At 46.0% G+C, this 27,769-nt stretch overlaps 1 protein-coding gene across 8 annotated transcripts in view; it reads right to left on the reverse strand.

Annotated features, from left to right (window-relative positions):
- The window catches only part of tjp1a (tight junction protein 1a), a 250,381-nt gene that overhangs the window by 16,802 nt on the left and 205,810 nt on the right, over positions 1-27,769 (reverse strand). For all 8 annotated transcript variants that reach the window (XM_068015684.1, XM_068015688.1, XM_068015686.1 and 5 more), the window contains 3 exons: positions 11,882-12,100; positions 6,371-6,540; positions 2,366-2,825 (listed from right to left, as the gene is read on the reverse strand). In XM_068015684.1, coding sequence (XP_067871785.1) covers positions 2,366-2,825; positions 6,371-6,540; positions 11,882-12,100 — 849 coding nt within the window. The remainder of the gene's footprint in view (positions 1-2,365; positions 2,826-6,370; positions 6,541-11,881; positions 12,101-27,769) is intronic.

Consider the following 27,769-nt stretch of genomic DNA (forward strand, 5'->3'; position numbering starts at 1 on the left):
AATGCTTACAGCACAGAAGGCGGCTATTCGGCTCGTCCTGTCCATGCAGCACTTCCTATGAGCTGCTCAGTGACTCTCACTCCCGACTTCACCCCCCAGCTCTGCAAATCATCTCTTCAGATTATTACCCAATTTCCTTTTGAAAGTCAAGATTGAATCTGCCTCCACCACTCTCAGGCAGTGTATTCCAGATCCTAACCACTCACTGGTAAAAAGGTTTTCCTCATGTCGCCTCTGTTTCTTTTGCCAATCACCTTAAATCGGAGTCCTCTGGTCTTCGACCCTTCCACCAATGGGAACGGTTTCTCGCCATCTACTCTGTCCAGACCCCTCATGATTTTGATCACCTCTATCAAATCTCCTATCAACCTTCTCTTCTCCAAAGAAAACAGTCTGAGCTTCACCAATCTATCCTCATAACTGAACTCTCTCATCTCCAGAACCGTTCTCATATACCTTTTCTGCACCTTCTCCAATACTTGCACATCCTTCCTGAAGTGTGGTGCCCAGAATTAGATGCAATACTCTAGCTGAGGTCAAACCAGTCTTTTATAAAGGTTCACCAAAACGTCCTTGCTTTTGTACTCTATTCCTCCATTTATAAAGCCCAGGATTCCATATACCTTAGAAACTGCTTTCTCAACCTGCCCTGCCATTCTTAACGATTTGTGCACAGATTCCCCCAAGTCTCTCTGCTCCTGCACCCCCTGGAATTGTATCCTTTATTTTGTATTGCCTTTCCTCGTTCTTCCTGCCAAAATGTATCACTTCATACTCTCTGCATTAAATTCCATCTACCACATGTCTGTCCATTCCATCAGCCTCTCTATATCTTCTTAAATCTATCACTATCCTCCTCACAGTTCACAATACTTCCAAGTTTTGAGTCATCTGCAAATTTTGAAATTGTGTCCAAGTCTAGGTCATTAATATTGATCAAGAAAAGCAGGGGTCCCAAAACCAACCCCTGAGGAACCCCATTATATACTTTTCTCCAGTCTGAAAAGCAACCATTTACCATTACTCTCAGTTTCCTGTCACTCAGCCAACTTCTTTTCCATTCTGCCACTGTCCCTTTTAGTCCATGGGCTTTAACTCTGCTGGCAAGCCTGTTATGCGACACTTTATCAAATGCCTTTTGGAAGTCCATGTACATCACATCAACTGCATTACCCTCTTCAACCCTCTCTTGTTACTTCACTGAAAAACTCAAATCAAATTAGTTAAACAAGATTTTTCCTTAGCAAATCTGTGCTGCCTTCTCTTAATGAATCCACATTTATCCAAGTGACTTTTAATTTTGTCCCAGATTATCGTTTTTCGAAACCAAGGTTAAACTGACTGGCATGTAGTTGCTGGGCTTATCCTTATACCCTTTTTAGAACAAGGGTGTAATATTTGCAATTTTCCAGTCCTCTGGCACCACTTCTGTATCTAAGGAGGATGGAAGATAATGGCCAGTATCTCTGCAATTTCCACCTTACTGCCCTCAATATCCTCGCATGTATCTCATCCAGTCCTGGTGATTTATCAACTTTAAGTACAGCCAGCCTGACAACTTCTCCATCAATTTTTAGCCCATCCAGTGTCTCAGCTACCTCCTCTTTCACTACGACTTTGGCAGCATCTTCTTCCTTGTAAAGACAGATGCAAAGTTGTCATTTACTACCCAGCATGCCTTCTGCCTCCATGTGTAAATACCCGTTTTAGCTCCTAATCGGCCCTACTCTTCCTTGTGGCATGCTTTTACTATTTATATGCCTATGGAAGACTTTTGGATTCCCTTTTATGTTGATTGCTAGTCTCTTCTCATACTCTCTTCTTGCTGCTTTTATATCTTTTTTCACTTCGCCTCTGAACTTTCCAAGTTCAGCCTGGTTCTCAGTTGTATGATCAACCTGAGATCTGTCATACCCTCTCTTTTTCTGCTTCATTTTACTCTAGTCTCTTTCGTCATCCATGGAGCTCTGGCTTTGTTTGTCCTAACTTTTCCACTCGTGGGAATATACCTCAACTGCACCCAACCATCTCCTCTTTAAAGGCAGCCCATTGTTCAACTACAGTTTTACCTGCCAATCTTTGATTCCAATTTATCTGCGCCAGATCAGTTCCCACCAAACTGAAATTGGCCCTCCTCCAATGAATTATTTTTGCTGCTTTTCCAACATTCCAGCATGTTACTGAAGTGGCTGAGGTTTGGCACTTCAGGAGTTAAATCAATGAGATGCACGTAAACTGATTTGAGACATTTACATGGACACTGCAGTGTGACTTCTTTGAAGTCATACTAAAAAAAATACATTAGAATAGTTCCAAACACCCAAGAGCATCTACTCTTTACACAAATGTGACTTCAGGCTCTTACCTCACAGGAATGGCTTTAGGTATTGCGTGGATGTTATTTGTCTGATATTTAGGTCTGTGGTCAGACGGCTTGGGGAATGTGTCAGTGCCACTGTCGACATCCGGAGGCTGGGGAGAGCCGAGTGCTTTTGGCAGCGGCTCTGGCTTGGGTTGTGTCTGAGGTTCACTAGGCAGGAGGTTATGATCAAATTTTGGGCTCTCAAATTTGCGTTCAAAGGGCCGTGCGGCACTTGTGTACGGCTTTGGGGTGAAGCGGTTGTACGCTGTGGCTGCTTGCTTCTGGGGCTGCTCCATTCCATTCACATGGGCTCTTTCAGAAACTGGAAAGCTTTTCTGTGGATAAAAATTTGAATGAACAGTTTCATCTCGAGCAGTGGGCCTGAAAGCCTGGGGTTTACTTTGAGGAGTGAGTTCCGGCTTCGACTGTAGGATGCTGGGTATATCCCGTGGCACTGAGCTCACTGAAAAGAAGGGGGGAAAAAAAAAGCACATTAAGGATTTAGTTAACTTCTCCTTAGTTCATAAAGAATCACAGAATGATACAGCACGAGGCAGCCATTTGGCCCATCGTGCCTGTGCTGACTCTCTCCCCTGGGTATGGTCAGGCGAGGTGCCGACTCTCTCCATTTCTGGGGTATGGTCAGGCGAGGTGCCGACTTTCACCCTCCAGGGTACAATGCCAACCTTTCAAACAGCTCACCAATGTGCCCATCCTCATCTGTGCACCTGAGACCCGAGCAGCAACTGTCCACAAGCTAACTGATCATCAGGACACAACAGCTCACCCTGATCCTAACTCCACCCGGGGCCCACAGACACTTTCTGCTGGAGTGAATTGCAGCCTAACTAAGATCATCGCACTCAATGCAGAGCAGGAAATACACCACTGCCCTTCAACATGCTTTTACCCATTGGAAAGCTTCTATTTATTATCGATGAAATACATTTCATGGGTGCAGATACAATGATCTTACACAGAAAATCTGATTAAAAGAAAAAGGCAAATGAATTTGAACAGCAGGTGTGTAAACAGCTTGAAGTTGTTCCTCCTGCTCCTGCCTGTATTACTGAAGGTGGGAGCGACAGAGGAAAATGTTCAACACCACCTAAACTGGATTTAAAACAAATTAAAAAGCAGAGATCAAAGCTGCCACTTGGAGCATTAACATGCATCCCTGCAGGAGCAGAGCCTGTATTCTGACCCATGTGAACCCCATGTAATTATCTGATCTCTGTCCAGTCTGGGGTGAAGGATGAATGGGAGGCAAGAAGAGGAAGTTACACCTATGAGAGAGAATGTAAAACAGGTGGAGTGTTGCCCCAGATCTTTCCTTTACATTTCCCAGTTGCTGGTCACACATCGACAGGACTCCAGGGGGAAGAGTACATAAATCATTTAATCAGTGTGCTACACAAGGATTTTGCATTCAAAGCAATTTCTGATTAGAACCGGAGATTGCCACAAATACTCACATTACATTAACAGGACATGGGGAAGTGCCACAATACAATTCTATCGTGGCTCATTGGATAACGCACTCACCTGAGTCAGAGGGTCATGAAGCCCCACTCCAGAAATTGAGTCCATAATCTAGGCTAGCACTCCAGTGCAGTAATGAGGGACTGCCACACTGCTGGAGGTGTTGTCTTTCTGCAAGACCTTAAACCAAGGCCCCATCTACCCTCTCAAAAATCCCACATCACTATTCAAAGAGCAGCAGGGGGGTTTTCCCCATACTTATCCTTCAACCATCACCAAAACAGATTGACAGTATTGTTTGTCAGATCTTGCTATGTGCAAAGAGGCTGCTGAACTTGGCTATGTAACGGTGATTACACTTCATAACTATTATATTGGCTGTGGAATGCTGTGGTGGTAATGTCACTGAACTAGTAATCCAGAGGCCCAGGCTAATCCCCTGGGGACACTGGTTCAAACCCCACCACTGCAGTTGGTGGAATTCAAATACAATTAAATTAATAAAAATCTGGAATTGAAAGCAAGTCTCTGGAATGGTGCCCATGTAATTATCTGATCTCTGTTCAGTCTGGGGTGAAGGATGAATGGGAGGCAAAAATCCATCTGATTCACTAATGTCCTTAGGGAAAGAAATCTGCCATCCTTACTTGGTCTGGCCTACATGCGACTCCAGACCCACAGCAATGTGGTTGACTCTTAACTGCCCTCTGAAATGGCTTCTCAGTTGTCAAATGCTGGTCTCACCAGCCATGCCCACATCCCATGAAAGAATAAAAAGGACTTGATAAGAACAAAGAACAGTACAGCACAGGAACAGGCCATTCGGCCCTCCAAGCCTGTGCCGATCTTGATGCCTGCCTAAACTAACACCTTCTGCACTTCCGGGGCCCATATCCCTCTATTCCCTTCCTATTCATGTATTTGTCAAGATGTCTCTTAAACGTCGCTATCGTATCTGCTTCCACCACCTCCCCCGGCAGCAAGTTCCAGGCACTCACCACCCTCTGTGTAAAAAACTTGCCTCGCACATCCCCTCTAAACTTTGACCCTCGCACCTTAAACCTATGTCCCCTAGTAACTGACTCTTCCACCCTGGAAAAAAGCTTCTGACTATCCACTCTGTCCATGCCGCTCATAACTTTGTAAACCTCTATCATGTCGCCCCTCCACCTCCGTCATTCCAGTGAAAACAATCCGAGTTTTTCCAACCTCTCCTCATAGCTAATGCCCTCCAGACCAGGCAACATCCTGGTAAACCTCTTCTGTACCCTCTCCAAAGCCTCCACGTCCTTCTGGCAGTGTGGCGACCAGAACTGCACGCAATATTCTAAGTGTGGCCTAACTAAGGTTCTGTACAGCTGCAACATGACTTGCCAATTTTTATACTCTATGCCCCGACCGATGAAGGCAAGCATGCCTTCTTGACTACCTTATCCACCTGCGTTGCCACTTTCAGTGACCTGTGGGGGGGGACCGGTATGCCCAGATCTCTCTGCCTGTCAATAATCCTAAGGGTTCTGCCATTTACTGTATACTTCCCACCTGCATTAGGCCTTCCAAAATGCATTACCTCATATTTGTCCAGATTAAACTCCATCTGCCATTTCTCCGCCCAAGTCTCCAACCCATCTATATCCTGCTGTATCCTCTGACAATCCTCATCATTATCCGCAACTCCACCAATCTTTGTGTCGTCCGCAAACTTACTAATCAGACCAGCTACATTTTCCTCCAAATCATTTATATATACTACAAAGAGCAAAGGTCCCAGCACTGATCCCTGCGGAACACCACTAGTCACATCCCTCCATTCAGAAAAACACCCATCCACTGATACCCTCTGTCTTCTATGACCGGGCCAGTTCTGTATCCATCTTGCCAGCTCACCTCTGATCCCGTGTGACTTCAACTTTTGTACCAGTCTGCCATGAGGGACCTCGTCAAAGACTTTACTAAAGTCCATATAGATAACATCCACTGCCCTTCCTTCATCAATCATCTTAGTCACTTCCTCAAAAAACTCAATCAAATTAGTAAGACACGACCTCCCCTTCACAAAACCATGCTGTCTCTCGCTAATAAGTTCGTTTGTTTCCAAATGGGAGTAAATCCTGTCCCGAAGAATCCTCTCTAATAATTTTCCTACCACTGACGTAAGGCTCACCAGCCTATAATTTCCTGGATTATCCTTGCCACCCTTCTTAAACAAAGGAACATTGGCTATTCTCCAGTCCTCTGGGACCTCACCTGTAGCCAATGAGGATTAAGGCACATTATAAATGAGAGTTGTCTTTACTGTGCATTTTAAAAGCAAACCTTTCCTGCAACAACAGAAACAGAAACAACTGGTGGGTTTGTATTTGATTGCTCTGCAGTTTGATGCTGTACTGAATTATGCAGATGTGTGCCATGTTTCAAAGGCTGTAAGCAGAATTTACTCAACATCAGATAGACAGCTATTTCCTGTATTGGTATCTCAAAGCACAGACTCAATGCATTCAAAATAAACTTGGAGAGAATCATTACCGTCAGACAGAGAAAGCTTGGGGTGCACTGGCAGGGAGAGGGAAGAGTTCAAATTGGGTTGAGGAGGTGGTCCATAACGTGACTGAAGGCCAGACAGTTGGGATGTAGAGTCATACTTCTTCTCAGTGATGCTGGGTTTGACCACATGGTCAAAGTCTTTTGGTGTACTCCTGTAAATAATATCACCATTCTTAGCAAAGTACATTTCTAATTTATAAGTACAAGCAGAAACAATAAAAATAACGTGGGTGTTAACATCACAAACATGTTAATTCCCAAATCCAGCAACATGCTGCAGTTCATCCAACATGCAATTGGAAGTTCACTTATGATTCCGACACAAATCCTACTCACTCTGGTACATACTGCTTATTCAATAATGGGACATTTGAGAAAAGAACTGATCAGGAACAATGTGAAGATTATAATTCCTGACACACTGCATGAGTCTGTATCTAGTCTAATGAGAATCGACTCCAGATTAGTGAGAATATCACAGCACACTTGAAGCACAGAGGGAGAAATGATACAGTCTTGGCTGTTCATTAAAATGTATTTCTTAAAGTGCAATGTGAATCAATCAAATTAGACAAGTGTTTTGACAAACTGAACTCGTTTGAAACTGACTCAATTGCTAAGACAGGATAAACAACCTTCAAAGTTTCATTGAGTGCACTTGTTGCTAATTTGGACTTTTGTCTTTGTCCCCTCAAAATGCAAACAAGGCCCACGAGAAGTTCAATTCACACAAATCAAACGCTCAGGAATGCCAATGCACCTTACCACTTCAGGCTTCTCCTCACTCTTTCAAAACTAGTGCGTAAGCCAACAACTGGGTATGAGGCATGAAGTCTAGGCAACAGTTCAAATAAAAACAAGAAAAGCAATATATAAGGATACTTGCACCAAACTTCACATTGTGGCATTGCACATCATCAGAAGTAACCTGGGCCAAACACTGCCTGAGAATCATTAGCAATTTTCCTTGAGTGCTGCTGATTAAGCACAGCAGACTAAGGTATCGGGATAAAAAATAATACTGTCATTTTAACAGTGAAACAGCATCTGGGACAGGATATTGAGTGAAATGGCCCCCCATTTTCATTCTCTCTTGTCCAGTTATAATTTAATTTGTGATTAAGTTATTCTTAAATATGTTTTCCATTCAGTGAACACATTTTAATATAGGACCCCACAGATTTAATGTCACTTCATTCACATCAGCTTGAGGTTGCCTGCTCCAACCACTGTCACAATTAGATACTATTCCTTTGTAGCTATGAACCGGGACCTTTGTTAAGAGTTTCTTCCTTGCCTTAATGCACAAAATATCTGAGTTACAGCATCTCAGACAACTCCAGCAACAAAGGGAAGGGACAGGAAATCTCATTGAAGTACTCAAGATAGCTACTAGGTGGTGCACAATAGGGCTGCTCTCCTCAGACCATCTCCCTACTGAACACACTCTACTGTAAACCCATTCTGCAGAAGGCAAGATCCGCTGTAAATCCACTCCCCAGAAGGCAGGATCTGCTGTAAACCCACTCCCCAGAAGGCTGAATCCGCTGTAAATCCACACCCCAGAGCAGAATCTGTTGTAAACCCACACCCGAGCAGAATCCGCTGTAAACCCACTCCCCAGAGCAGAATCCGCTGTAAACCCACACCCCAGAGCAGAATCCACTGTAAGCCCACTCCCCAGAGCAGAATCCACTGTAAACCCACGCCCCAGAAGGCAGAATCCACTGTAAACCCACGCCCCAGAGCAGAATCCACTGTAAACCCACGCCCCAGAGCAGAATCCACTGTAAACCGACACCCCAGAGCAGAATCCACTGTAAACCCACTCCCCAGAGCAGAATCCACTGTAAACCCACTCCCCAGAGCAGAATCCGCTGTAAACCCACACCCCAGAGCAGAATCCGCTGTAAACCCACACCCCAGAGCAGAATCCGCTGTAAACCCACACCCCAGAGCAGAATCCGCTGTAAACCCACACCCCAGAGCAGAATCCGCTGTAAACCCACACCCCAGAGCAGAATCCGCTGTAAACCCACACCCCAGAGCAGAATCCGCTGTAAACCCACACCCCAGAGCAGAAACCACTGTAAACCCACACCCCAGAGCAGAATCCACTGTAAACCCACTCCCCAGAGCAGAATCCACTGTAAACCCACTCCCCAGAAGGCAGAATCCACTGTAAACCCACTCCCCAGAAGGCAGAATCCACTGTAAACCCACTCCCCAGAAGGCAGAATCCACTGTAAACCCACTCCCCAGAAGGCAGAATCCACTGTAAACCCACTCCCCAGAACCCACTGGAATCATTCTCTTCGTCGCAGGTGTCAATCAGCATGTTGGAAGCAATGCATTTGAGAATAAAATCCATATTATAGCTCTCAAATGAAAGGCATTTAATGTAAATGGTCAGTTCAGTACTTCTGGAAAAATCTATTTAACCCTTTCGCTGTGGGTCAAGAAAAAGCTTCTATAAATAAAACTGCCATGGCATTATCTTTAATCCAAGTTGAGACCAACTTAACATAAGTTGTATTGATTTTTTAAACTGATATAACACAGACCAGGTTAAGAGAAAGGACAACCTCCCCTTTCCCTTCAAGGTGCCCAGCTCCCTCCCTTCCCATCACCTGATCACCTGGCGGCACAGTGGCGCAGTGGTTAGCACCGCAACCTCACAGCTCCAGCGACCCGGGTTCAATTCCGGGTACTGCCTGTGTGGAGTTTGCAAGTTCTCCCTGTGTCTGCGTGGGTTTCCTCCGGGTGCTCCGGTTTCCTCCCACATGCCAAAGACTTGCCGGTTGATAGGTAAATTGGCCATTATAAATTGCCCCTAGTATAGGTAGGTGATAGGGACAGGTGGGGATGTGGTAGGAACGTGGAATTAGTGTAGGATTAATATAAATGGGTGGTTGATGGTCGGCACAGACTCGGTGGGCCGAAGGGCCTGTTTCAGTGCTGTATCTCTAAACTAAACTAAACCTTCACAGCATCCAGCTCCCTCCCCCACCCTCTGCAGCACCCAGCTCTCCCCTACACCTCCCTAAATCCCACCCTCTGCAGTGCCCGACTCCTTCCCTCCATATTGCCTTTGGAAGTGAACAGTGGCAATGTTCTTCACTGCAAGTAAGGGGATTTAGAGAGCACCACATGCAGCTGAGTTTGCTGCAAAGATGCTGATTTTTCTTTCTGATTTCAGCCCCACATCCTGAACAAGCAGCAATTCACAGCTGTCACCAACACAATATTTACAAGCAGCTCATTTGTCAGCCCAAATTTGATTGCTTCTAAATTCTCCTTTCAAAAGGACAGAGGTCACGATTTTCATTATACTTTCTGTACAGTAAACTACAAGCACAGCTCAGGCAGTAATGAAGTGTCAGACAGCTGAGGAATTTTCAAACCTACTGCACATTTTACTATAGAGGACACTGGGGAGGACAGAACTAACCCAGTATTAATGTTTACAGAACCAAAAGAAATCCTTTTCTTAAAGTTTTGAAAAAGGACAGTCATAAGATTTTTTTTCACAATTACCTGCACACAACGGCACAAAATACAAACTAGGGCCATGCAGTAAATGCACTCTCTCACTGCTGGCTGGCTACTTGGGTCCTACATTTTGGGCAGCCTCAGTTCTTTACGACGATAGATCATCAAACAACACTGCCCCTTTTCCAGCACCTCATCAACGATCTCACCCAGGGATATACATAAGAACATGAAAAATGAAGACGACCATTTGGCCCCTCAAGCCTGCTCCGTCATCCAATCAATGGCTGACCTTCTGCCTCAACTCCACCTTCCTACCCACTCCCCAGAACTCTCAATTCCGTGAGACCAAAAATCTATTGATCTAATTCCTGAATATACTCAACGATGGAGCAGCCCCTGGCATGGACAATTCCAAAGTTTCACAAGCCTGAGTGAAGAAATTTCTCCTCATCTCAGTCCGAAATGATCAGCCCCTTATCCTGAAACTCTTCCCCCTTGTTCTTGATTCCCCAGCCAGGGAAAACAACCTCTCAGTGTCGCCCAAGTTAAGCAGCTTCACCTTGGATATGGAGACCAAAACTGCGCACAGTACTCCAGATATGGTCTCAATCAAACTCAATTGTAGCAAGACTTAGTTATTCTTGTGCTCCAATCCCCTTGCAATAAAGACCAACATGTCATTTGCTTTCCTAATTGCTAGCTGTACCTGCATGCTAACTTTCTGTGCTCCTTTTACGAGTACCCCCAAGTCCTCTGAACATCAACATTTTAAATTATCATCCCTTTTTAAAAATATTCTGCTTCTCTATTCTTGCTATCAAAGTAAATAACCTCACACTTCCCCACATTATATTCCATCTGCCACCTTGTTGCCTGTTTACTTAATCTGTTTCTTTCTTTACAGCATCTTTGTGACCTCCCTACAGCTTACATTTCCACTGACCTTTGTATCGTCAGCAAATTTAGATACATCACTCAGTCTCAAGTCATTAATATAGATTGTAAATAGCTGCAGCCCCAGCATTGATCCTTGCAGTACTCCAGTTACGAACAGCAACTTGAAAATGCCCCGTTTATCCCTACTTTCTGCTTCCTGTCCATTAGCTAATCCTGCATCCATGCTCAGATCCTACCCCCAATTCCATGAGCTCTTGCTTATACTTTGTGTGGCACCTTATCAAATGCCTTTTGGAAATTCAAGTATACAACATCCACTAGTTCTCTTTTTGACTACCCTTGTCATTATATCCTCTAAAAACTCTGATAGATTTATCAAATGATGACTAGCATACTTACCCAAGGCTAAGCCACTGAAAGGACAGTGTATTCTGCAAGCAAAAGGCTTTAAGTAATTCATCAGCATTGCTCAAGGTTTCAGTTATAAACATGATAAATTCTATTCTTGGAAAGAATGATTGATTATCCCTTTATACCACTGTAAAGCAATCATTTAAAAGATGCACTATTGTATCAGTTTTAGTTGAAGGAACCAGAATCTTTCCTGATGGTCAGTGGATCCAGGAGCAGTACTAAGAGGTAGCAGAAAATCTCAATCAACTTTGAGACTGGTCTGAGTTAGCAGATCTCAGCTGGGACACGTGAAGAAGCAGACACCTCCCTGCACAACTGCACTAATTAGTGCAGATTGAGTCAGTGCCAGTAGGCACCTCACTACTAATCACTGGGAACAAAGGCATCTCTCAGGTCATTTGCAAGTTAATATATTTACAGTGAGTCACTACAGAGACAATTAGATAAGCACAGACCAACAGAGATAGCTCTGGAATAGAAGAGGGGTAGAAAATCAGTCACTCTGCACCTTTGAATAAATTACACAGAACAGAGCAAGTACTCAATCTGCAATCTAACCCATATGAATGGTAGAAACATTTTGACTGTGACTGCAGTCATTGCAATGGCGAATCTCAGCATCAGATAAAAGAAATCTGATAGCATCTTGCAACAACTTGAACCTCTGCCTGTCGAGCCAGCGCTCACCTGGGTAGGTATCCAGCGTAATTGGACAGAGGTGTAGGTTCTGATGATTTAGCAGATTCAGGGAAGCTGCTGGCAGGGAGCTGAGTTACTTGCTTCTGCTCCAAGTTTCTTCGGCCAAAATAAGACAGCTGCTTCCTATAATCTTCTTCATCCTCGTCTGCACTATAGTGGTTTATTCGAGCAGCTTCTTCTGGAAGTTTCACCTGAGGTTCAGGGCCTCTGCAGGTAAAGAATGAAAACATTAAAGCTTTAACAGTACATTAGAGTCAATTGCATCACTGAATAATTTTATTGTAAAAATAATTCTATTCGCATTTGTAAGTGCAGTTTCAGTTAGGTAGTGACATGGCCAATCTTGCGACAAACTCTGGTTACAGAACCGAGAGGGAGCTTTTATTTAAATAGCCATAATTAGCCTGAAAGACTGAAACTCCTGCGGCATGTGCTAGTTATTCTTCTTGAAAAAGATGAATTATTGTTAAATATGTCATTCGGTGCATTATTTAAGTTCTACTTAATATTTTCTGCAGGACTTTGTGCTGACATTATGCAAAATAACAGCTTCAATTGTTTCAAATACCTAAAGAAAACACACAGGACTTCCACATTCTACCATCGTCCCTCACTTCATTTGTTAGTAACTCCATCAAGTACTGTCCGTAGTAAAACACAGCTGATAATGCTATTATGGGATGGATCCATTTATACACACAATAATGTCCAAACCAGCCACCTTAACAAGCAGCAGTCTGTTTATAGTTTCACTTTCTAAGCAGAAATGAATGGATCGCCAGGTTGTTGCTGCTTTATAACCAAGAGACGGAGTGTGACAGGAAATAAACGTGATCCTTACAGGAAGTGCACATCACAGCAAGATTTCATCTCTTTGAGACAGATTCAGGTTAAAGCCTGGCTACCCGACCCGAACCCAACTACATGTGTCGGTTTTGGGTCAGGTCGAAATTCCGAGTCCAGCATTTGGGCTCGGGTCGGGCTGGATGCTGCTTCCGGGAAGTCACGGGATTAGGCTTACCCATAATTCCCCACAACTCCAGCTGCCGTAACGGATGAAGGGGATTCGTGTCCGGTCACGCGTGGAAAAAAATTACAGGGCTCGGGTCGGGTTTGGGTTGGCTGTGATCAGGTCGGACCCGGGTCGGGTTTTACTTTTATATCCGAGCCAGGCTTTAATTCAGGTAGCTGCAGTAACATACGTCAATAGACTGCAGTGCACACATGGTGCAGGAATACATTATGGATGCACAAGATATTTTTGTTGAGCAAGTATCTTCAACTTAAATTGCTTCAATTGACTTTCATTTCCATGCTGCACTGCATTTCCTTCTGTAATATACATTTCAAGGGTTCAATGTTAATTATTTAGGAGCCTCAGTAATGTACCTACTACCCACCCAAGCAATTAATGGGTTTCAGTCTCATTGTTGCTGACCGGATCTGCCAGCCAGCGATCTTGCTGTACACTAAATGCCAACCACGTTTACATATATATTCTGAATTTCAAAGTAATTAATTGTTTATTAAGTGTTTCAGTGTTTGAGAGAAACTCGATAAGCTGCAGGACCAATCCGTAGGTTCAGCTGGGTCAAGAGACAAAACAGTGTAAATGTGGGAAGGCCGAGAATGTACAATGTAAATTCATTGTCAATGCCAAGAACTGTAGTAATGGAACAGAGGGACATTACTGTGCAGGTACACAGACCATTACAGAGGGCAGCACAAGTAAATAAGGGCATAAAAAGACAAACAAAATCTGTGGTTTTCGACCTGGAGGCTTAAAATACAAAAAGGTGGTGGTAATGTCAAACTTGTACAAGACATCAGTCAGGTTGCCGGTGGATTGAGTTACAGTTTTGGGCACCACATGATAGGAAGAACACAAAAGCAATGGGAAAGGTGCAGTGTAGATTCACTGGGTGCTATTAGGGGTTACAGTTATGAAGAGAAACTTGAAAAATCACAGCACATTCCCCACAGGAGCCATGAAGGTTAACTGGTGACCGAATAAAGCTTAAGATTATGAAGGGTTGCAATCAGATTTCTTTTTGCAGCGGCGACAGTGAGAGCGAGGTGGCAGCTGGGTAAGTAAGTCCGATATATTTGGGTGTGCAGATAAGGTAAGGCTTTTTCTATTTATCTTTTTTCATGTGATTGGTAAAAAATTTTCGTTCATTTTTCACTTATCTAAGTTAAGACTAAGTTAAGCTTAAGATTAAAAATGGCAGGAGATCTCAGACCCGTGTTATGCTCCTCTTGCTCAATGTGGGAGCTCAGGGACACGGCTGATGTCCCTGACTCCTTCACGTGCTGGAAGTGTGTCCAGCTGCAGCTCTTGTTAGACCGCACGACGGCTCTGGAGCTGCGGATGGACTCACTTTGGAGCATGCGCGATGCTGAGGAGGTCGTGGATAGCACGTTTAGCGAATTGGTCACACCGCAGATTAGGATTGCTGAGGGAGAAAGGGAATGGGTGAACAAAACGCAGAGAAAGAGCAGGAAGGCAGCGCAGGTGTCCCCTGCGGTCATCTCCCTCCAAAACAAGTATACAGTTTTGGATACTGTTGAGGGAGATGACTCACCAGGGGAAGGCAGCAGTAGCCAGGTTCATGGCACCGTGGCTGGCTCTGCTGTTCGGAAGGGCGGGAAAAAGAGTGGAAGGGCTATAGTCATAGGGGAATCAATTGTAAGGGGAGTAGATAGGCGGTTCTGTGGTCGAAAAACGAGACTCCCGAATGGTATGTTGCCTCCCAGGTGCACGGGTCAGGGATGTCTCAGATCGGCTGCAGAACATTCTGAAGGGGGTGAACAGCCAGTTGTCGTTGTGCACACAGGCACCAATGATATAGGTAAAAAACGGGATGAGGTCCATACGGGATGAGGTCCGACAAACAGAATTTAGGGAGTTAGGAGCCAAGTTAAAAAGTAGGACCTCAGGAGGTAGTAATCTCAGGATTGCTACCAGTGCCACGTGATAGTCAGAGTAGAAATAAAAGAATAGTCAGGATGAATGCGTGGCTTGAGAGATGGTGCAGGAGGGAGGGGTTCAGATTTTTGGGACATTGGGACCGGTTCTGGGGGAGGTGGGACTATTACAAATTGGACGGTCTACACCTGGGCCGGACTGGAACCAATGTCCTTGGGGGTGCTTTTGCTAACGCTGTTGGGGAGGGTTTAAACTAATGTGGCAGGAGGATGGGAACCAAATGAGGTCAGTGGACAGTAAGGAGGTAGTAATTAAAGCCTGTAAGGAACTAGATAATGAAGTCAGCGTGACTAAGGGAAAGAGTAGGCAGGGAGCAGATGATGAACGCAAAGGGACTGGTGGTCTGAGGTGCATTTGTTTTAATGCAAGAAGTGTAGTAGGTAAGGCAGATGAACTTAGGGCTTGGATTCGTACCTGGGAGTATGATGTTATTGCTATCACTGAGACTTGGTTGAGGGAAGGGCATGATTGGCAACTAAATATCCCAGGATATCGATGCTTCCGGCGGGATAGAGAGGGAGGTAAAAGGGGTGAAGGAGTTGCAGTACTGGTCAAAGAGGATATCACAGCTGTGCTGAAGGAGGGCACTATGGAGGACTTGAGCAGTGAGGCAATATGGGCAGAACTCAGAAATAGGAAGGGTGCGGTAACAATGTTGGGGCTGTACTACAGGCCTCCCAACAGCGAGCGTGAGATAGCGGTACAAATATGTAAACAGATTATGGAAAGATGTAGGAGCAACAGGATGGTGGTGATTGGAGATTTTAATTTTCCCAACATTGACTGGGATTCACTTAGTGTTAGAGGTCTAGATGGAGCAGAATTTGTAAGGAGCATCCAGGAGGGTTTTCGAGAGCAGTATGTAAATAGTCCAACTCGGGAAGGGGCCATACTGGACCTGGTGTTGGGGAATGAGCCCGGCCAGGTGGTTGAAGTTTCAGTAGGGGACTACTTTGGGAATAGTGATCACAATTCCGTAAGTTTTAGAATACTCATGGACAAAGACGAGAGTGGTCCTAAAGGAAGAGTGCTAAATTGGGGGAAGGCCAACTGTACCAAAATTCGGCAGGAGCTGGGGAATGTAGATTGGGAGCAGCTGTTTGAAGGTAAATCCACATTTGATATGTGGGAGGCTTTTAAAGAGAGGTTGATTAGCGTGCAGGAGAGACATGTTCCTGTGAAAATGAGGGATAGAAATGCAAGATTAGGGAAGCATGGATGACAGGTGAAATCGTGAGACTAGCTAAGAGGAAAAAGGAAGCATACATAAGGTCTAGGAGGCTGAAGAAAGACGAAGCTTTGAAAGAATATCGGGAATGTAGGACCAATCTGAAACGAGGAATTAAGAGGGCTAAAAGGGGTCATGAAATATCTTTAGTAAACAGGGTTAAGGAAAATCCCAAAGCCTTTTATTCATACATAAGGAGCAAGAGGGTAACTAGAGAAAGGATTGGCCCACTCAAGGACAAAGGAGGAAAATTATGCGTGGAGTCAGAGAAAATGGGTGAGATTCTAAACGAGTACTTTGCATCAGTATTCACCGAGAAGAGGGACATGACGGATGTTGAGGTTAGGAATAGATGTTTGATTACTCTAGTTCAAGTCGGCATAAGGAGGGAGGAAGTGTTGGGTATTCTAAAAGGCATTAAGGTAGACAAGTCCCCAGGTCCGGATGGGATTTATCCGAGGTTACTGAGGGAAGCGAGAGAGGAAATAGCTGGGGCCTTAACAGATATCTTTGCAGCATCCTTAAACACGGGTGAGGTCCCGGAGGACAGGAGAATTGCTAATGTTGTCCCCTTGTTTAAGAAGGGTAGCAGGGAAAATCCAGGTAATTATAGACCGGTGAGCCTGACGTCAGTGGTAGGGAAGCTGCTGGAGAAGATACTGAGGGATAGGATCTATTCCCATCTGGAAGAAAATGGGCTTATCAGTGATAGGCAACATGGTTTTGTTCAGGGAAGGTCATGTCTTACCAACTTAATAGAATTCTTTGAGGAAGTGACAAAGTTGATTGATGAGGGAAGGGCTGTAGATGTCATATACATGGACTTCAGTAAGGCGTTTGATAAGGTTCCCCATGGTAGGCTGATGGAGAAAGTGAAGGCGCATGGGGTCCAGGGTGTACTAGCTAGATGGATCAAGAACTGGCTGGGCAACAGGAGACAGAGAGTAGCAGTGGAAGGAAGTTTCTCAAAATGGAGACGTGTGACCAGTGGTGTTCCACAGGGATCCGTGCTGGGACCACTGTTGTTTGTGATATACATAAATGATTTGGAGGAAAGTATAGGTGGTCTGATTAGCAAGTTTGCAGACGACACTAAGATTGGTGGAGTAGCAGATAGTGAAGGGGACTGTCAGAGAATACAGCAGAATATAGATAGATTGGAGAGTTGGGCAGAGAAATGGCAGATGGAGTTCAATCAGGGCAAATGCGAGGTGATGCATTTTGGAAGATCCAATTCAAGAGTGAACTATACAGTAAATGGAAAAGTCCTGGGGAAAATTGATGTACAGAGAGATTTGGGTGTTCAGGTCCATTGTTCCCTGAAGGTGGCAACGCAGGTCAATAGAGTAGTCAAGAAGGCATACGGCATGCTTTCCTTCATCGGACGGGGTATTGAGTACAAGAGTTGGCAGGTCATGTTACAGTTGTATAGGACTTTGGTTCGGCCACATTTGGAATACTGCGTGCAGTTCTGGTCGCCACATTACCAAAAGGATGTGGATGCTTTGGAGAGGGTGCAGAGGAGGTTCACCAGGATGTTGCCTGGTATGGAGGGCGCTAGCTATGAAGAGAGGTTGAGTAGATTAGGATTATTTTCATTAGAAAGACGGATGTTGAGGGGGGACCTGATTGAGGTGTACAAAATCATGAGAGGTATAGACAGGGTGGATAGCAAGAAGTTTTTTCCCCAGAGTGGGGGATTCAATTACAAGGGGACACGAGTTCAAAGTGAAAGGGGAAAAGTTTAGGGGGGATATGCGTGGAAAGTTCTTTCCGCAGAGGGTGGTGGGTGCATGGAATGCATTGCCAGCGGAGGTGGTAGACGCGGGCACGATAGCGTCTTTTAAGATGTATCTAGACAGATACATGAATGGGCAGGAAGCAAAGAGATACAGACCCTCAGAAAATAGGCGACATGTTTAGATAGAGGATCTGGATCGGCGCAGACTTGGAGGGCCGAAGGGCCTGTTCCTGTGTTGTAATTTTCTTTGTTCTTTGAATAACGATAGATTGTTTATACCAGTCAGTGAGATGGTAATGAGAGACGTAAATTTGAACATAATCACAAGAATTGAAGGGAAGATTAGAAACCATCTCCTTACATTGATGTGGAATTCTCAACCACAAACTGCAGTAAACTTAATGCAGTATCCATAAATTCTTTTAAAGGAGAATTAGACAACTTGTGTGAAAAAGAGAACTATTAAAAAGGTATGGAAAGCAAGTGAGATTAGATTAGGTGTCTCCTGGTAAAATTAACAGCACAGACCGATGTGCAAGTGCTGGAACATTGCATGCTTCGATAATTTCAGGGATGATAACACCATCTTTATCTTGAGCCACTTCAATCACATTGCAAGTTCCCACCATGCCTCCCCCCAATACTGGCCTATTTTCCCCTGGTTCCTGAAGCTGTGATTCTTTCAGGTATAGTTCCCGAGGACCAGCCCCCATGCCAGCTGAATGTGCCATAATCTTTCTACGGTTCTATGATACCTCACCCAAGTTGCATTTACTCACATGAGCCTATACAGCAACAGTCAACAGGCTGCTGCAAATGTGAAGGTGGTCATCTGGCCCATTGTGTCCGCACTGGCCGACAAGTAGCCATCCAGCCTAATCTCACTTCCCAGCTCTTGGTCCATAGTCTTGGAGGATAAGGCACTTCAAGTACATATCCAAGTGCTTTTTAAATGTTATGAGAGTTTCTGCCTCTACCGCCCTTTCAGGCAGTGTGTTCCAAATCCCCACTACCCTCTGGGTGAAAAAATATCCCTCTAAACCTCTTACCCTAAATCTATACCCCCTAGAAAGAAAGAAAACAACCCTAGCCTATCAAATCTTTCCTCATTACCAAAACTCACCAGTCCAGCCAACATCCTCGTAAATCTCCTCTGCACCATCTCTAGTAAATCTCCTCTGCAATCACATCTTTCCGACAGTGTAGTGACCAGAACTGCACGCAGTACTCCAGCTGTGACCTAGTGTTTTATACAGTTCCAGTATAACCTCCCAGCTCTTAAATTCTATGCCTTGGTTGATAAAGGTAAGTATCCCATCCCATATGCCTTCTTAACCACCTTATCTACCTGTCCAGCCACCTTCAGGGATCTGTGGATATGCACTCCAAGATCCCTCTGTTCCTCTACACTTCCCAGTATTCTACCTTTTATTATGTATTCCACTGCCTTTTTGGTCTTCCCTTTTTGGCATTACCTCACATTTCTCTGGATTGAACTCCATTTGCCCCTATCCCACTCACCTGACTAGTCCATTGATATCTTCCTGCAGTCTACTGCTTTCTTGTAATACTTCTAAGTTCGCAGATGACACAAAACTAGGTGGGACTGTGTGTTGTGAGGAAGATGCAAAGCGGCTTCAAGGGGATTAGGACAGACTTAGTGAGTGGGCATAACATGGCAGATGGAATATATTGTGGAAAAATGTGAGGTTATCCACTTTTGTAGGAGGAACAGATGTGCAGAGTATTTCTTAAATGGTAAGAGATTAGAAAGTATTCATTTGGTAGTACAGAACCTTAGTATTGCTGAAAATAGAGACATGGTGTCGAAGCTTTTCGTCTTGCACTCATCAGGACAATCTGCAAGAATACCAATGTAAGGAAAAACAACTTTCTTCTGTATGAGGAACCCTAGGAAGCTCCCTTGCTGTTCAACTCTATCCATGGCCATCTGCTCCCATTCTGAGTGTTTTCTCCCCCAATCTACCCTTTTAAACTGTTTGAACTCCCCTGGCTCTTTAATCAGTTCATTTTAGCCCTAACTACTAGCTAACAGCTAGTTTATGTTACCTGGGCCCACTGCCCTCCCCCAGCCATACCTGCTCTTAGTTTTCACAATGAAATTGAACGTAATCCTGACGAAACTGCAAAGTACAGCTGGTGATACTTTGATCTCCGATCCTGCTGCCTACACCGTCCAGAGTGTCCGTGGCCACGGCGTGCGGTACGTCCATTGCAGAGAAGAAGGAGCAGCGGGACCCTCGGGAAATAAGTCTATCACAGAGGGGAAGCCCCGAACACGCAAAAAGCCACGAACGGCTCCTCGGCCGCAACTTCAAAGCGCCCGTGGGAGATGGCTCGGAGAACATCTGCAGCGCACTGTCGGCAATGCTTGCACCGGCGCCTGAGGATGTCGCTCACCTCCCGAAGGACGCGGATGAGCTTTCCAGGCGTCGATGGTGGGAACTGAGGAAATGGCTTATTACCTGCATCCACTTTCCCCCCCTTCCACGCCCCCCTTCCCCTTCCCAGCTCCACTCTCTCAGCTCACCACCCACCCCCCGCAACCCACTCCCCCCTCACAACCCCTTCCCAGCTCCCCCCTCGCACCATCTTCCCCCTGCACCCCCCCTACCCCCTTACAGCCCCCTTTCCCAGCTCCCCCTCGCACCCCCTCCTCCTACACCTGTGTAGGGGCCCTAACAACCCCACTGCCTTGTGGGCGTCTCAGGAGAGACCAAGGCTAAGGGAGTCAACCCTAACAGAAAATCTGCAGCGGAACCCCGTAGGCGGTCATGTGTCAGCTTTGGCATGTTTCCGGCAGTTCCTGCAGCCATACTGGTGCCAAACGTCGTGCTCTGCACTCCTTTGGACCCCACCAGAAGGCCGAGAGGGGGGTTTTGACGCTTGGGCAACTCTCAACCTCCATACATTCGCCCAGGCATGCGCCATGGAGAGGTCACTCCATAGTTGCCTCACAGCGACTGAAACAACACGGAAGGCAGCAGTTATGGGTTATAAGTCCAGCTAAATTGGCGTAGAGATTGGGCGCCACGGGTTGCCTTTGTCGGTGGGAGAGGTCATCGCACCTCACTGGACAGCTACCGCCCGCCTCAAACCGGGCAGCCCCCGGTCAATAAGGTTCTGTCCCGCCACAGTCCACCTGCTTCAATGGGTGCTTGGAGCTCAGGGTCATTGCCCGAAAAGTGGACTGCAACACAGCACCAAACAACATGAAAAAAGTAAAGAAGGTACCAGCCCTTCGCTTTGCAAGCTGGATCGTCAGAACTGTGTGTCCTGGCCTGTCGGAAGACCTTACACAAATCAACGATTCTCGGAAGACCGCCATCATTAACAACGAGCTCAGTAGACTCAATGTAGACATTGCAGCACTTCAAGAGACTCGCCTCCCCGCGAGTGGATCGCTAGCAGAGCAAGACTACACCTTCTTCTCGCGGGGCAGGGATTCTGAAGAACCAAGACAGCACAGAGTGGGCTTCGCCATCAGAAACTCCTTGCTCAGCATGATAGAGCCTCCCTCAAATGGCTCGGAACGCATACTGTCCATCCGACTGCTCACCACCTCTGGTCCAGTACACCTACTCAGCATCTATGCTCCAACACTCTGCTCCCCACCTGAAGCTAATGACCAGTTCTACGAGGAACTCCATAATATCATTAGTAGCATCCCCAATTCCGAACACCTGTTCCTGCTGGGGGACTTTAATGCCAGGGTTGGGGCCTACCATGACTCATGGCCCTGCTGCCTTGGGCGCTATGGCATTGGAAGCATGAATGAGAATGGGCAGAGACTGCTTGAGTTGTGTACCTATCATAACCTCTGCAACACCAACTTGTTCTTTCACACTAAACCCTGTCACCAGGTTTCATGCAGGCACCCAAGATCGCGTCGTTGGCACCAGCTAGACCTCATCATCACAAGGCGAGCCTCCTTAAACAGTGTTCAAATCACACGCAGCTTCCACAGTGCGGACTGCGACATCGACCATTCCCTGGTGTGCAGCAAGGTTAGACTCAAACCAAAGAAGCTGCATCATTCAAAGCAGAAGGGCCACCCGCGCTTCAACACGAGCAGAATTTCTCATCCACAGCTATTACAAAAATTTCTAAATGCACTTGTAACAGGCCTTCACAACACTCCCACAGGGGATGCTGAGACCAAGTGGGCCCACATCAGAGACGCCATCGATGAGTCAGCATTGACCACCTACGGCAAACGTGTGAAGAGAAATGCAGACTGGTTTGATTCTCATAAAGAGCTGGAACCTGTCATAGCCGCTAAACGCATTGCACTGTTGAACTACAAGAAAGCCCCCAGCGAGTCAACATCCGTAGCACTTAAAGCAGCCAGAAGCACTGCACAAAGAACAGCCAGGCGCTGCGCAAATGACTACTGGCAACACCTATGCAGTCATATTCAGCTGGCTTCAGACACCGGAAACATCAGATGGCATTAAGAGAGCTTTTGGGCCAACCATCAAGAAGATCGCCCCCCTCAAATCTAAATCAGGGGACATAATCACTGACCAACACAAACAAATGGACCGCTGGGTTGAGCACTACCTAGAACTGTACTCCAGGGAGAATGTTGTCACTGAGACTGCCCTCAATGCAGCCCAGCCTCTACCAGTCATGGATGAGCTGGACATACAGCCAACAAAATCGGAACTTAGTGATGCCATTGATTATCTAGCCAGCGGAAAAGCCCCTGGGAAGGACAGCATTACCCCTGAAATAATCAAGAGTGCCAAGCCTGCTATACTCTCAGCACTACATGAACTGCTTTGCCTGTGCTGGGACGAGGGAGCAGTACCTCAGGACATACGCGATGCCAATATCATCACCCTCTATAAAAACAAAGGTGACCACGGTGACTGCAACAACTACCGTGGAATCTCCCTGCTCAGCATAGTGGGGAAAGTCTTTGCTCGAGTCGCTTTAAACAGGCTCCAGAAGCTGGCCGAGCGCGTCTACCCTGAGGCACAATGTGGCTTTCGTGTAGAGAGATCGACCATTGACATGCTGTTCTCCCTTCGTCAGATACAGGAGAAATGCCACGAACAACAGATGCCCCTCTACATTGCTTTCATTGATCTCACCAAAGCCTTTAACCTCGTCAGCAGACATGGTCTCTTCAGACTACTAGAAAAGATTGGATGTCCACCAAAGCTACTAAGTATCATCACCTCATTCCACGACAATATGAAAGGCACAATTCAACATAGCGGTGCCTCATCAGACCCCCTTTCCTATCCTGAGTGGCGTGAAACAGGGATGTGTTCTCGCACCCACACCTTTTGGGATTTTTTTTCTCCCTGCTGCTCTCATATGCGTCAGGTCTTCAGGAGAAGGAATTTTCCTCCACACAAGATCAGGGGGCAGGTTGTTCAACCTTGCCCGTCTAAGAGTGAAGTCCAAAGTACGGAAAGTCCTCATCAGGGAACTCCTCTTTGCTGACGATGCTGCTTTAACATCTCACACTGAAGAGTGTCTGCAGAGTCTCATCGACAGGTTTGCGGCTGCCTGCAATGAATTTGGCCTAACCATCAGCCTCAAGAAAACGAACATCATGGGACAGGATGTCAGAAATGCTCCATCCATCAATATTGGCGACCACGCTCTGGAAGTGGTTCAAGAGTTCACCTACCTGGGCTCAACTATCACCAGTAACCTGTCTCTAGATGCAGAAATCAACTAGCAGTGGAAGCCTTTCCCATCCATGCGCTATGTCCAGACTAGCCAAGAGAGTGTGGGAAAATGGCACACTGACACGGAACACAAAAGTCCGAGTGCATCAAGCCTGTGTCCTCAGTACCTTGCTCTATGGCAGCGAGGCCTGGACAACGTATGTCAGCCAAGAGCGACGTCTCAATTCATTCCATCTTCGCTGCCTCCGGAGAATACTTGGCATCAGGTGGCAGGACCGTATCTCCAACACAGAAGTCCTCGAGGCGGCCAACGTCCCCAGCTTATACACACTACTGAGTCAGCAGCGCTTGAGATGGCTTGGCTATGTGAGCCGCATGGAAGATGGCAGGATCCCCAAAGACACAATGTACAGCGAGCTCGCCACTGGTATCAGACCCACCGGCCGTCTATGTCTCCGCTTTAAAGACGTCTGCAAACGCGACATGAAGTCCTGTGACATTGATCACAAGTCGTGGGAGTCAGTTGCCAGCGTTCGCCAGAGCTGGCGGGCAGCCATAAAGGCGGGGCTAAAGTGTGGTGAGTCGAAGAGACTTAGCAGTTGGCAGGAAAAAAGACAGAAGCGCAAGGGGAGAACCAACTGTCTAACAGCCCAGACAAACAAATTTTTCTGCAGCACCTGTGGAAGAGCCTGTCACTCCAGGCGCTGCTCCACACACCACTGACCACCTCCAGGCGCTTACCCATTGTCTCTCGAGATAAGGAGGCCAAAGAAGACTATATGAGAAGAGAGCGCTGATTGGTTGGCAAGTGAACTCTGATTGGTAGAGGCGTTGCCATGGAGAATGCATCAGTTTACAGTTAATTGCCAAGCTTTGTTTGAAATTTAAACCAAGCAGCTTGACTCTGATTAGTCAAGGTATTGCCCTGAGGAATGAACCAGCGAATGGCTGTCACTTATTTTGTTTAGCTGAAACAGGCGCAATGTTTGTACATAATATAAAAGCAAAATACTGCGGATGCTGGAAATCTGAAATAAAAACAAGAAATGCTTGAACCACTCAGCAGGTCTGGCAGCATCTGTGGAAAGAGAAGCAGATCGTGTTTTTGGGATCCTTAATGGGGAGGGGGAGCAGCCCCAAGTCGTGGTCCACATAGGCACCAACGACATAGGTAGGAAGAGAGATGGGGATTTAAGACAGAAATTTAGGGAGCTAGGGTGGAAGCTTAGAGCGAGAACAAACAGAGTTGTTATCTCTGGGTTGTTGCCCGTGCCACGTGATAGCGAAGCGAGGAATAGGGAGAGAGAGGAGTTGAACACGTGGCTGCAGGGATGGTGCAGGAGGGAGGGTTTTGGTTTCCTGGATAATTGGGGCTCTTTCTGGGGTAGGTGGGACCTCTACAAACAGGATGGTCTTCACCTGAACCAGAGGGGTACCAATATCCTGGGGGGGAGGTTTGCTAGTGCTCTTCGGGGGGGTTTAAACTAATTCAGCAGGGGAATGGGAACCTAAATTGTAGTGCCAGTGTACAGGATGTTGAGAGTAGTGAGGTCAGGGATATGGTTACAAGGACGCAAGAGGGCACTGGCAAGCAAGAACCTGGTTTAAAGTGTGTCTATTTCAACGCCAGGAGCATCCGGAATAAGGTGGGTGAGCTTGCAGCATGGGTTGGTACCTGGGATCTCGAGGTAGTGGCCATTTCGGAGACATGGGTAGAGCAGGGGCAGGAATGGATGTTGCAGATTCCGGGATTTAGATGTTTCAGTAAGAACAGAGAAGATGGTAAAAGAGGGGGGGGGTGTGGCATTGTTAATCAAGGAGAGTATTACAGCAACAGAAAGGACGTTTGAGGACTCGTCTACTGAGGTAGTATGGGCTGAGGTTAGAAACAGGAGAGGTGAGGTTACCCTGTTGGGAGTCTTTTATAGACCTCCGAATAGTTCCAGAGATGTAGAGGAAAGGATAGCGAAGATGATTCTCGACAGGGGTGAGAGTAAGAGGGTAGTTGTTATGGGGGACTTTAACTTTCCAAATATCGACTGGAAATACTATAGTTTGAGTACTTTAGATGGGTCAGTTTTTGTCCAGTGTGTGCAGGAGGGTTTTCTGACACAGTATGTAGACAGGCCAACCAGGGGCGATGCCACATTGGATTTGGTACTGGGAAATGAACCCGGCCAGGTGTTAGATTTAGATGTAGGTGAGCACTTTGGTGATAGTGATCACAATTCGGTTAGGTTTACCTTAGCGATGGGCAGGGACAGGTATATACCGCAGGGAAAGAATTATAACTGGGGGAAAGGAAATTATGATGCGATTAGGCAAGATTTAGGATGCGTAGGATGGGGAAGGAAACTGCAGGGGATGGGAACAATCGAAATGTGGAGCTTATTCAAGGAGCAGCTACTGCGTGTCCTTGATAAGTATGTACCTGTGAGGCAGGGAGGAAGTTGTCGTGCGAGGGAGCCGTGGTTTACTAAAGAAGTTGAAGCGCTTGTCAAGAGGAAGAAGAAGGCTTATGTTAGGATGAGACGTGAAGGCTCAGTTAGGGCGCTTGAGAGCTACAAGCTAGCCAGGAAGGATCTAAAGGGAGAGCTAAGAAGAGCAAGGAGAGGACACGAGAAGTAATTGGTGGATAGGATCAGGGAAAACCCTAAGGCTTTCTATAGGTATATCAGGAATAAAAGAATGACTAGAGTTAGATTAGGGCCAATCAAGGATTGTAGTGGGAAGTTGTGTGTGGAATCAGAGGAGATAGGGGAAGTGTTAAATGAATATTTTGCGTCAGTATTTACAGTAGAGAAAGAAAATGTTGTTGAGAATACTGAGATTCAGGCTACGAGGCTAGATGGGATTGAGGTTCACAAGGAGGAGGTGTTAGCAATTTTGGAAAGTGTGAAAATAGATAAGTGCCCTGGGCCAGATGGGATTTATCCTAGGATTCTCTGGGAAGCTAGGGAGGAGATTGCAGAGCCTTTGTCCTTGATCTTTATGTCGTCATTGTCGACAGGAATAGTGCCGGAAGACTGGAGGATTGCAAATGCTGTCCCCTTGTTCAAGAAGGGGAGTAGAGACAGCCCTGGTAATTATAGACCTGTGAGCCTTACTTCGCTTGTGGGTAAAATGTTGGAAAAGGTTATAAGAGACAGGATTTATAATCATCTTGAAAAGAATAAGTACATTAGAGATAGTCAGCACGGTTTTGTGACGGGTAGGTCGTGCCTCACAAACCTTATTGAGTTTTTCGAGAAGGTGACCAAACAGGTGGATGAGGGTAAAGCAGTGGATGTGGTGTATATGGATTTCAGTAAGGCGTTTGATAAGGTTCCCCACGGTACGCTATTGCGGAAGATACGGAAGTATGGGGTTGAAGGTGATTTAGTGCTTTGGATCAGAAATTGGCTAGCTGAAAGAAGACAGAGGGTGGTGGTTGATGGCAAATGTTCATCCTGGAGTTTAGTTACTAGTGGTGTACCGCAAGGATCTGTTTTGGGGCCACTGCTGTTTGTCATTTTATAAATGACCTGGAAGAGGGTGTAGAAGGGTGGGTTAGTAAATTTGCAGATGACACTAAGGTCGGTGGAGTTGTGGATAGTGCCGAAGGATGTTGTAGGGTACAGAGAGACATAGATAGGCTGCAGAGCTGGGCTGAGAGATGGCAAATGGAGTTTAATGCGGAAAAGTGTGAGGTGATTCACTTTGGAAGGAGTAACAGGAATGCAGAGTACTGGGCTAATGGGAAGATTCTTGGTAGTGTAGATGAACAGAGAGATCTTGGTGTCCAGGTGCATAAATCCCTGAAGGTTGCTACCCAGGTTAATAGGGCTGTTAAGAAGGCATATGGTGTGTTAGCTTTTATTAGTAGGGGGGTCGAGTTTCGGAGCCATGAGGTCATGCTGCAGCTGTACAAAACTCTGGTGAGACCGCACCTGGAATATTGCGTGCAGTTCTGGTCACCGCATTATAGGAAGGATGTGGAAGCTATGGAAAGGGTGCAGAGGAGATTTACTAGGATGTTGCCTGGTATGGAGGGAAGGTCTTACGAGGAAAGGCTGAGGGACTTGAGGTTGTTTTCGTTGGAGAGAAGGAGGAGAGGTGACTTAATAGAGACATATAAGATAATCAGAGGGTTAGATAGGGTGGATAGTGAGCGTCTTTTTCCTCGGATGGTGATGGCAAACACGAGGGGACATAGCTTCAAGTTGAGGGGTGATAGATATAGGACAGATGTGAGAGGTAGTTTCTTTAC

The sequence above is a fragment of the Heterodontus francisci genome, chromosome 35 (genome assembly GCF_036365525.1).
Source record: "Heterodontus francisci isolate sHetFra1 chromosome 35, sHetFra1.hap1, whole genome shotgun sequence".
Lineage (NCBI taxonomy): Eukaryota > Metazoa > Chordata > Chondrichthyes > Heterodontiformes > Heterodontidae > Heterodontus > Heterodontus francisci.